Genomic DNA, 11,532 nt, shown 5'->3' with positions numbered 1-11,532 from the left:
GCCGCTCTCGCCGCTCCTGGGGGTACTTCCAGGACGAACCCGGCAAAGGAGCTGATGGATGATGGAGCGTCACATGTGGGGATGTGACGGCCGAGGTGCTAATAGGATTATACGATTTGGTTGATTGTTCTAATAGGCACAGCGTGGTGCTGATGTCTGTGTGTTCGCCCCAACATTCCACCAGAATGGCCGAAAACTGAAGTGGCGTCATGGTTGTTTGCTGGGTAGCCATCCAGCCGCGCGTCGATGCTTGATTGCGAAGATAAAACACGCAGAATGCCAGGATAACGCGCCGTGCGATGCCGCGAGGCGATCTTTTGTAGCTTGAAGCGATTTCAGAAGTGCTCCCGATTGGGTCCGTCCATACGAATGAATGACTGTCCATTCTTTAACCATTAGTTAGTACGTGAACTGCATGTCTTTAGATGCGTAAAAGCTATCGCAGTACGATATTTCGTATTTTCATGGTGTTTTGTCACCCAGTTGTTCCACTGGCCCCCCACGATTTTGGCGCGTATCAATCCGTGTCATTATCTTCAACTGCTCGCCTATTTCAGGATTGGATCGCTTGGTGGCGCTGGTGTGCGGCGCGCAATCAATTCGTGACGTCATAGCCTTTCCGAAGACGTCCGACGGGCGGGACCTGATGGCTGACGCGCCCAGCGACATCTCTCGGGAAGAATACGACCTTTATCACCTGACCAAGCCAAGCTGAGAGACGCCGCCGGTGACCCACGCCAGTGTATTGCCACAGGGCGCGCGCGGTGCTACAGATGTGACAGCTTACGCCGTCTTTCGGTCTGAATGACACGCGAAAGGTTCCGATGCGCAAAATACAGCCGGCATCGTGGCGGCGAACCCGTCCTGCACTAAGACGGCAACGCTGCTGCGTCCCATTTGGGGAGGCGGCTGTCAGTTGGCGATCGTCCGTCTGGCGGGTGTCATCGCCCGATTACACACTCACGTGCCCAACACACCGCGCCATTAATCCACACGGCGGCGTTCCGATGCGCTAAAAGTGGATCGGGCGCGAACGTCCTGACCAGCACACGCGGAAATGACTCGCTGACACCCGTTCGGCGTCGCCCCGTACCGCCGGGTTGCCGTTCCACGTTTCGACGCCTCCAACCGCCTTCCCCGGCGGCTGTGGTGGTCCATCTGAATCGGTACCAAGGCCCTCGGCGAGCGTCGCCCCGTGGTGCCGGCGCGCCACCGCCCTCGTTGTCCCGCCCAGCATGTCCGGGCATTGGTCGCACGCCCTCAGTAGTACGCGCGCCGCGGGTTGTTGAGCGGGTTGGGACGGAACTTGTAGGCGAGCATCATGCGCTTGCGATAGGCCTCGAACTCGTCGTCCTCCTTGCTGACGTCGGCCTGGGAGCTGGCGCCGACGCCGGCCGGGTCGAGCGTGCGCTTCTGGCTGATGGGTGCCGTGATACCGCTGCCGTCCGAGCCCAGGCCGAGCCCTCCGTCCAGCCCATCTTCTTCAGCATCTGGAAGCCCATGTTGTCCTCCTTGATGCGGAACTCGCGGTAGTCGGACATGTCGGGCTCGCGGTCCTCCTTCAGCGCGCGCCATTTCTCCATGAAGCGCTCCAGCTCGTCGGGCGGCAGGAAGTCGCCGATGTGGTGCTTGCCCTCGTTCATCTGGGTCAGCTCCTCGGCCTTGGCGTGTGTCTCGGTCATCTCAGCCTGGCGCCTGCCGGACACAGTCAGGTACGTGTAAACGGCACGGGCATTTCATCGAACGCAGAGTGCCGGCGCACCACACGCCGCTGTATCCACGCCAAACATATAGACGCGTTTAGATGAGCCGGCGACGCAGAGTCCCACAGCGTTCCTCTTGCAGCAACCGTGAGCAAAGGTCTACTCTCAAACGGAGCAACTTTCCATGCGCACGGAAATTGTCAGGGCCACAACGGCCACATTGTGCGGACATCCGTGCTCACATGAAACAGTCGCGTATCTCATACTGGGGATGCCAGCGCAGCACAAGCCCAGCACCTCGGCTCAGAGGCCCGCCGTGTCCTCGCACGACCACGGCTGCTGCACCACCGCACCAATGGCCCCGCTCGCGCGTGACGAGCTTCATCGCGACGCCACAGTGCGGGCTTCAGGGTGTCGACCTCTTGGCACAGCGCAGTGTAACGACGGTTAGCAACACCCTGCTAAAACTGCTGGTCGCAAAAACTGGCAGACGAAGTCCCGCAGAAAGAGTGTTACGCTGATGGAGAAAACGGGAGAGCAAAATAAATTGCACATTGAGTGAGTGTTAGTAAGATAGTGAGGTTAGTAGGTAGAGCTAGTGTTACAGTTAGTGTTAGTATTAGTGAGGTGCGTTCATCATTGCTAAAAGGGGTTAAACTGATGTATGGCTGACGGAAATATCAGAATACCAGAAGAGCGCGTCTGATTCCAACACGCGACTTGAGTAGTAAAATTGTAATAGGCAGGTTGATGAGCTTGATCGGCCGGCAGCCACCCGTTGGCCGCAGATGGCAAAAGTACAAGCTACAAGCGAACACGCTGTGTAGCACAAGTTTGAAAACCACTGTTACAACACGCATGGGCTGATCCACCATATAGTTAGGCCACGACCGAATGTACCATGCCAGCCCACGGTAAAACTTAAAAAAAAGATATTTCCGTCACCCAGGAAGGTTAATGGTTCCCTCCACCCACCACTTGAATCCAACGTCGGAAAAGCGTGCATGCACGCTTGCAAAAGCATGCACAGGGTAGCTCTTGCATCACTGAATGCATTGTGAGGTTGTTGAGTCTTCTTTCGTACCGCTTATGCATCTCACAGTGCCAAAAATACAGCATTACTTTGTCAAGCTAACGCGTATTTATTTGAGGCATATTTTATCATCCACATTACTTTACACACGCTTACTTGCAACCTGTTAAATATATGTATTCACTTCTCGATGATCATCCAAGCACATGGTGGTAAAACATCGTGATTGGCTGTACGAAGAATCGTACCTTACCGTACGAGAAATCGTACCAACCCAACATATGGCCACCTGTCCTTGGCCATAATTCTAGACACTAACTGGGTGCACCAATTATAGCAGATGCACCACATGCAACTAGCATCTGCATGCAACATGTAACAACAACATGCAATTAGCAAATGGCTGAACTGGTTCCAACTAGGTGCTGTGCCAGCCCTTTTCAACCCCATCCGCTTCTATGCGACAGGGCTGCGCATTCGTCCACCATGCCTGGCCATTTCAAGCCATGCACACCTGACAACACACCAGCTTCTCCCATCGGTACAGACACGGGCCAGACCTCTGCGGTCCGGCGTCCGGTGGCCACGGCTCGGCCCGGCCACCCCCAGCACGTACCGTTTGTGCTCCCCAGGTGCCACCTTCGGTCTCCTCGTCCGAGTCGTAGTCGTACTTGACCTTGCCCTTGCGCTCGAGCCGCTCGGCCTCCGCCTTCTTCTTCTGAATGTCCTGCAGCAGCACGTTCATCTGCCGGCCGCGCGCGGGCGCCGTCACCACAGGGCGCGGGCGCCGTCCTGCCCGGCGGCGGGGCGCCGGCGGCCTCGGGTGCGCCGCCGCGGTGAGACTCACGCGTCCCGGACCGGGGACGCCACGTCTCGGACCAGCTCCGGGGCCGGGGTCTCGCGTCACCGACCGGGCGAGCCGCCGTGGGCTGAGGGCCTCCCGTCCGCGACGCGACGGTCACGGCGCGCGGCGCGAGTCTCGCGCAGACACCCGTCCGAGTGCCAAGCGGGCGGCGCTGGGAGGTGGACACCCTGACGCGCTGCCACGCAGGTCACGTTAGCTTCAACCAACGCGCCTGAGGCCATGACTTACACTGTGCATACCCGCATGACCTTCACACGCCCGTGACATTCGGACTTTATTGGGCTGGTGTCGTCGGCCTCACCTTCATCTGGTCCTGACACTGTCTCCACTGGTCATCAGTCATCAGGTCCACGTTGCCGAACACGCGCTTGGCGTACGCTATCAGCTCCGGCGACTTGTTGACCAGCGCCACCGGGTCGGGTCACTGCAACACGCGCCCGCCATCCACTGCATCAGCAAGTTCGACCAGCCCATACCGGCAAGCCAAGTCCGAGTCATCAACGGCTTCCAGCTGGCCGGCGGGGGGTATGCCACACGGCGCTCCGCATACTGTCCTTTTTTAAACAGATCTGCTCGAAACTCAACGGCAGTTCGCAATCTCGTGACGACTCAGTGCGTCAGTGGATTCACCACAGAGCGAGGCGCCTGTGTGGCAACGCGCACACGCGCGCGCGTGCACCGTGCGTGTGTGTGTATGTGTGTGTGGTCCGTGGGCGGCCCCACCTACCCATGGGCGCCGTGACCAGGCCAGCCGGCGGCAGGGCGCCCGGTTCCTCCTCGGCGCCCCAGCGGCTGCCGCGGCGTCTCTTCCGCTCGGCGCCGTCGCCCGCTGCCCGAGTCTATCGCAGCCGACAGGTCAGCACACCGAATACAGCAACCATCGCGTCAGAGCAGAGCACGCCGGGTGGGAGGCGGGCGCGCCGGCGCCAGGGACGTGTCACTGCTCTCAACACACGCCAGACGTGGCATGTCAACTGTAGTTCAAATCAGAGCGCGGGAGGTGCCCGGCCGTAGGGCGGAGGTCGCTCTACAGGAGCCCCCTCCTCCCACACACACAGGGGAGCGCGGTGACAAGCGCCACGGCTCGGTACAGAGCCCGTGCCGGAGCGCTGTGCCGACGACAGTCACAATAGTCACTCGACGTTCGCCTGCATTGTATAGGTCAGCATGTGTCCAGCTCCATAGGCCAGGACCCCTCATTAGCTCTGGTTGCCACCAGATTGAAGCCCGTGACCTTAGCAGTTGCAGATGTTGATAACATAACATAAACGGAGCGCCTGACCTGGAGCCTGGATCGTGCCAGGGTAACCGCGTGTGGAACAATTTGAAAATATCGTTGAATATTTTCGACATTTGATATCTATTTGGTTGATATCGGTGACATTTTCACGAGGAGATTCCAGTCATTTAGCGTAAATCTATTAGGTCTGATTTCTCGAGAGTAAATGCAGCTCCCGACTAGGAAAAAAGTAACGTTTTAACACTTCTGCTCCATAGGCGGGTTAGCCTAAGTCAGGCCATCACGCACTGCTCGCTGCACCGGACGCCAACACCGTTTTAGGCTAATGTTGGTTTTCACAAGTCAGCTTATGCTGCATGGCCATTCAGATGGTACTAACCGGTCTGAAGAAACCACGAACAGACACAAGATGTTGATGAAAATACCACACGTACCAATTTCACAGCACCATCAGAGCAAAAATGTGCACGCATTGTGTGTAGCAATCCAATACACGCTACATAATACCAGGGACATCATCAGCCCGCGACAAAGAACACGCACCGTAAAATCATTACCAACCAATAACAAACCAGACTGCCACAGCCATCCCACACGCCGGCTAAGAGACGCGTCCGCCCCCGCCGACTCCTCGCTCTCCAGCGCTCACCGTCTCTGTCGGGGTGCACCGGCTCGGCCTGCGTGCGCCGCTGCTGCCCAGCGTCGCCCTCTCAGCCGCCGTCGCCGTCGCCGTCGCCATGGCCGTGTGGCCGTGGCCGTCGCTGCCGTCGCCGTCGCCGCGCCCGCTCCCGCCACTCCGGAGCGCCAACTGCAGACGAGACTGGCGCGCGGGTGAGACACAGTGCGCGGCAGCCGCCCGGCGTCGGGGCGCGGCGGCGGACGCCGGTGGGCTCGGGCGCGCGCCCATACGTACTGGAGCCGGACGGCGACGCGACGCCGGCGCCGCTGCGACGATCGGCCGGCGTCGGCGGTACCGCGGGCCGCGTCTGCAACACGGGAGCGGCCAGTGTCAGCGGCGCAGGCGGCGCGCACCAGCGCCGTCACACCGGGACTGGGAACTCGCGCTGGGTGCGAACTGGAGATACCAGCCAGGCCGGACAGCACGGGGAGAGGGCTGGAAACGGGCGGCGGATAACCACTCAATACGGCGGGAGGACTAAAGGGAAAGAAATAGAATACTGTGATGCCGCTATCAGCACGTATCGACGACGAATGACAAAATGATGGGATCTGAGCAGGCGGGGCGGGGGGGGGGTGGGGGGGGGCAAGAACAGATAGAGGGTTTCAATCAGACGTTCATAAAATGAAAGCATTAGCGGTTTGTGTGATGTATAAAGCTACAAACTGAAACATCAGGAAAACAGTGGTGGAGTGGCGTGCTCCTGAAATGACACACTGCATGCCGCATGTGAAGAAATGTGCTCCGCAAGTTGCGTTGCAATCAGGGGGGGGGGGGGGGGGGGGAGGGGCGGCCACAGAAGACACGAGCACTATAATACGGGCCGGATTTATGAGGGCCCGAAAGTCAGCAAGAGGTCGTATTTAAGGGTCCATGCCCGCATGGCCGGTTACTCCAATACCAGCCAGAGGGCCCTGTCGCTGATCAGGGACTCAGGTGATAAGAAGCCTACATGTCGGTCAGACACCACCAGTCAAAAAACAGCCCATTCTGCGTCGACCACGGCCTGAGGGCCTATTCCCTAAGCGGGACAAAGCTTGAGCTAACAATTTAGCAACTTGTAAGGTCAGGACCGCAGCGTCTGTAAGGGCCCCCCAGTTCCCGACAGGGAGCTCTGTGGTGGCAAGAGGCACCGAGTTGGCCAGTGAGTGTTCAAGGAGGCCCAAAATGCCTGCAAAGCCCACCAGAACCGACGAGCAAGGGCCCGATTGATTGCCCTATGGGCACGAAGGACTGGTCGGGGTCTTGTTCAGGGGCCCGAGTTCCGGGACGGGCCCGGGCCCTGAAATGAGCGTCAGAGGGCCCTTCGCGCCGATCGGGGACCAACAGTGAGCTGATAAGGGCCTATGTGTCGGTATGTGGGCTCCGCGTCGGTATGGCCCTGGGGACCCTCTTCCCAAGAAGCCGCGAATCCGCGGCCCGCCATTTAAGGACTTTAGAGAACTGGACTCCTCTGGAACAGCGCAGACCTCCATTTTGGTCAGAGACAACCAACACCGAATGGTGAGCTACGTGTCGGTCTGAGTCTTGAGGTTCTTGAACAGCGACAGGGACGGGACCCCGAATGTCAGAAGGCCTCTTGAGTTGGTCGAGGTCCTCTTACAATGAAAGGAAACGTGCTAAATCATGATGAGTGTTCACAATGAGAAAATGAAAAGGTTCTGTGCCAGTCAGGACCCCCAATGTCGAACAGTGGGCCCTCCACCCCGCCTCATTGCGAGTCTCTGTGCCAATTATCAGACCAACCTGCGGGGAACAAGGGACGTTGTTGCGTAAGGGAGGGTTCCTGCGTCGATTCAGGGCGAGCTGCGCGAGTCAAGGGCTTCCCGCGTCAGGGACTAATGTGAAATAATGTGTCTCTCTAAGGGCCTCCAAATCGATCATGGGATCCCACCTTGTGTCTCGGATCTCGGAAGCCATGAAAGCGCTGGCCGGATTGCAGTTTGCGCAAAAAACCGAACGGCGTTGGCCGGTGCAGATAACACCAGGCGATGGGTGGCGTGCGCGTGACAACCGTAATGAAATCACGTTCCCCAATGTCTTTCAAAATAAGAAAAAGTTGTGCCGTCCAAGAATAGGCTGGGCGTATCTTTTTTAGCATTTTTTTAAGTTGCTCTCTGGGCACCATAGCAAACGCAGTAACCCGAATAAACATTCTACCGTTTCTCTTCCAGTTCCGACGCCAGATTCCAGCACCATTTCTCGGTGCTGTAAAGGTCAGTCCACTCTAATCAATCTAAAAATCGCGCAGGTGGAATACACGCCCAGACTGCCTTCTAAAAGTACGATTTGATGCCCTAAGGCGTTCAAACGTATTCGTTCTCAGACGAGTCAGCGTCCAGGCCCGCCCGTTGGCCATGGCTTAGTGTAAGCCGTGGAGCCTACGCCGCGCTTCCTATGGAAGATGAAAGCCTCGTGTCGAGGTTTTTGTTGCTAAGATTTGCCAGCGCCCGTGTTTAAAACTACGTTACATAATCTTTATCACATGTTGATTCCAGCTGACTGTTGAAAATTTCAGACAAACATGGTCTGGCCATGTTAATACCAATCGTTTACCCATTTCAATACATAATCGTATAATCGACTTATTATTACTAAATGTGTATAGCAGAAGTCGCGTAATGCATTATATCTTTGGTTTGTAACTATACAATTCAGACCGTACTGATCTCGCGGAAGCTTCTGGCTTCTGTTACAGTTAGAGATGAAAAAACAAAGAAACGCATGCCCTCATTGAAAAACTGGCCACGTCCGGCGATTGGGGAGGGGGGGGGGGCTTTCACTTCCAGGGGGATCCATGTCAAACCTGAGCTCCCCTTGCCAGGGCTCTGGCGGCGCCAGCCGCCATTTCACACAAAATCCAGCGAAGGTCTGCAATGATGACGATGTGTATCTCCTGCGCAATGACGCGCGCTCACACCATAGAGATGCCAATGCCTTTCCCGGTTCAAGGAAAAACGAAACACTTACGGGCTTTTTGCATCTGCCGAAACATTTCCATAAAGCTGCCGTCATTTTCAAACGCGTTTGCAGGACTGAGCTTGGGAGCTGGAGGGGCCGATTCCGTGTTGGCAGGCCTCTTAGGCGCTGGGCGGAAGCTGTAACAGTCACATGACGATGAAAATTACAACCAGAGAAGCACGGCCATCGTGTCAGCGGCGAACCAGGCACTGACAGCTTGTGTATGGCTGTACCGATAGCCAACCACACCTTTAACTCCAACAAACAGCTCCACACAGCTATGGAATACAAAAATAAATCTCTAGCTCCAAACAGATATGAAAAGATAAATAAATTGACAAGAGTGCAGCCTATCTTTCAAAGAGCATTTCCCTGAATGCGACTTGGGTGCCATGGGTTGCGCAGTCTGCACAAAAGAATGACGCACACGAGTTCATGCCGGAGTCTGCCGCTGTCCCCGGCCAAGGAGCAGAGCAGCAGCCACTGACACCGCGCCCCCCCCCCCCCCTTCCCCGCTCGCACCAGTGTTGCCGCCCATGACGTCGCCCACCTCTGCTTGTGTGCCTCGAAGAGGCGCCGTGCGCTGCTGCTGGCGCTGAGGCTGGCTACCGACGGCCCATCCGCTGCCAGCGAGCCGCTGGCCGCCGAGGGTCCACCCCTGCCGGCGGCGGCAGCCGGGCCGCTCGCGCCGCCGCCGGCAGCAGCCAGTCGGCGGGCCTCGATCTCGCGCCGCTTCTGCTCGATCAGGGCCTGCTGTCGGCTCATCTCGGCTAGCTTGGCGGCCGGATTGGGTCGCGATGCCATCTTGACTGTGATGTCACTGACCAGGTGTCAGATGGCTGCCAGCAGAGCTGCTAGGCCTGAGAACAGTACACAAGTGTTCCAATGCAAACAATGTGTCACATGCTGGGTATGTATCTGAAGCAAAGGAGAGAAAACGCAAGTGGTGCAAATGCAGAGGCCATACTTGTACCCTCCTTAAAGAGGATATCCTAGTGAAACTAAGCAAGGTCTTAGTTAAGCATCTAGCAACAAATACTCTTGAGCGGCACAGGTACATAGGGATTTACAGCATACGGTTCTGATTTCTCTGGTTAATTTATTTTTCCAGGGGTTTTCCTATCTTATGTCATGGCTTCAATGATTGCACACCAGTATTCAGCCAGCATTGGAAAAATAAGTGGTTCCTGACATAATGTATAACATGAGATTTTAGATCCCAGAATTATGGCTGGGTAAGATGAAATATTTTGTACTCAACTAAGACACAACAGCTTTTGGAAAACTATTTTTTTGCTCTGCTCATGGACAAAATCAAACTAGAAGGTGCAGCATCTTAGGACTGGCTGCTTCCATCATGAGCCATGTGTTCAGTGCTGGAAAAATATATGTTCCTTGGTATAATGTGCACCAGGAAATTTTGTATTCCAGGGCCGTGCCAGGAAAAATTAAAAAATTTGTACTCTGCTGTGACACTGCAAAAACGGCTTTTAAATACTCATTTTACCTTTCTGTTTAAGGACAAAATGAAACCAGGGGGTACAACAGATTGGGACTTGCTGCTTCCATGATGAGCCATGTACTGATATCTGCAAGAGCATAAATCTTGCACCCGCCAGACTTAACTGTCCAATAGCAAACAGCCTGTGTTGCCACCTGGGCATACGGCAAATAACACATGGAAATGTAAAAAAATTCAGTGTGTGTCGAACGGAATCGCCTTTGAGCAATGTCGGGGAATGAAAAACGAGTAGCAGAATAGCGCTGGTCTGTAAATTAGCAAATCTCACTTTCTGCGCCCTGAGCGGACCAACCCAGAATTGAGCATGATTTAACCTACCATTAACTACTAACCGCGTTAACTGCCCAGGATGCAACGAACGGTGACAAGCACCTCACACCAAACCACCTCCCACAGGCGGCAGCCTACTCACGCTCCACCCCTCCGTCGTGGAAATGCAAACAAGATAGTGGTTTAGCGTCGGAAACGTCTCAACTATTCAGTGCCTTGCGCACGCCTTCCAGCTCAAGTTGGAGATTGAACATAGGAACTTTCCAATTGGTCGGAAGGATTCACGTCCTCGTGACTGATTTGTCAAGAGCATAAATATTGCGCTTGCGCTCATATCTTGAACAGATTTGTAAACATTTCGAGAGCAGCTGTATAGAGATGGACATCACGGTTATCCCGAAGGACTTATTTGTACTCGTCCAGAGCCGCCCTGTGGTTGGATCTCTGGCTACTTGCTGGTATCCGGAGTACAAGAATGTAATGGCAGATGCGGTTTTAAACCAAGTTAGATTTGTCATTTGTGGGTGTGAAGTTAAAGCTGGTAATTCAAGCTTACTAAGATATCCTTTTAAGTCGAAAAAACGTGGTTATAAATAGCCAAAAAGCTGTTCAGGGACAGCCATCTCACTCCGGCAAAAACACCAGGAGACCAGAGTAACAGGAGCCCATAACATGATGTGTTGATATCTACAAGGGCGCATATCCTGCACCCATAAGACTTACATGCCCATTAGCAAGCAGCCTGTGTTGCCACCCAGCTATACGACAAATGATGTAAGGAAATGTGAAAAATGAAGTGTAAGACCATTGAATGAATCGTCTTTAAACAAAGCCGGGAAATGAGAAGCGAGTAGCAAAATCGCACCAGTCTGTAAATTATAAAAGCTCTTTCTTCCTGCGCCCTATGCAGACCAACTTAAAACTGAACATGATTTAACCCGCCACTAACTACGAACCACGTTAACTGCCTAGTATGCAGCGAACGGTCAAACACCCACACCCAATCGCCTACCGCAGGCGGCCACCTACTCACGTTCCGCTCCTCTGTCATGGCAACGCAAATAGGGGAAAATCGTTTGCTTTTTTAGTGGTTTCAACTTACGTTATTGGCCAAGAGAGGAAAGCGGGGCTCCCTAACTAATCCCGCACAAAAATCGGGTCATCTTAAATAAGTCCGGTGGCCATTTTAGACAGAAGAAGCACAGGAAAAACCACACATATGCAATCTTGCTTTAAAAGGCTGGGCAATACGGAAAATA

At 54.9% G+C, this 11,532-nt stretch overlaps 1 protein-coding gene and 1 long non-coding RNA gene across 3 annotated transcripts; both read right to left on the bottom strand.

Annotated features, from left to right (window-relative positions):
* Positions 1–562: 562 nt before the first annotated feature.
* On the bottom strand, positions 563–4,022 carry LOC119114557 (SURP and G-patch domain-containing protein 1-like; the record flags this gene model as incomplete). Its single annotated transcript, XM_037238648.1, is given in 5 exon segments — positions 563–1,460; positions 1,463–1,695; positions 3,353–3,363; positions 3,365–3,481; positions 3,903–4,022. Coding segments are annotated over 5 exon segments (681 nt in total), but the record flags the coding sequence as incomplete, so codon positions are not given.
* A 4,468-nt stretch (positions 4,023–8,490) lies between these two features.
* Positions 8,491–10,422, bottom strand: LOC119114556 (uncharacterized). 2 transcript variants are annotated; one of them, XR_005096041.1, is made up of 3 exons: positions 10,322–10,422; positions 9,032–9,341; positions 8,491–8,618 (listed from the first exon to the last, which is right to left on the bottom strand). It is a non-coding gene; the product is annotated as an uncharacterized LOC119114556 (long non-coding RNA). The 2 variants fall into 2 exon arrangements; XR_005096042.1 differs by having other exon boundaries at positions 10,336–10,422.
* Between the last annotated feature and the right edge of the window lie 1,110 nt (positions 10,423–11,532).

This window comes from Pollicipes pollicipes, unplaced genomic scaffold (assembly GCF_011947565.3).
Source record: "Pollicipes pollicipes isolate AB1234 unplaced genomic scaffold, Ppol_2.1 Scaffold_2654;HRSCAF=3108_pilon_pilon_pilon, whole genome shotgun sequence".
Lineage (NCBI taxonomy): Eukaryota > Metazoa > Arthropoda > Thecostraca > Pollicipedomorpha > Pollicipedidae > Pollicipes > Pollicipes pollicipes.
The sequence above is the reverse complement of the archived record's forward strand: the minus strand, read 5'-3'. Positions and strand labels throughout refer to the sequence as shown.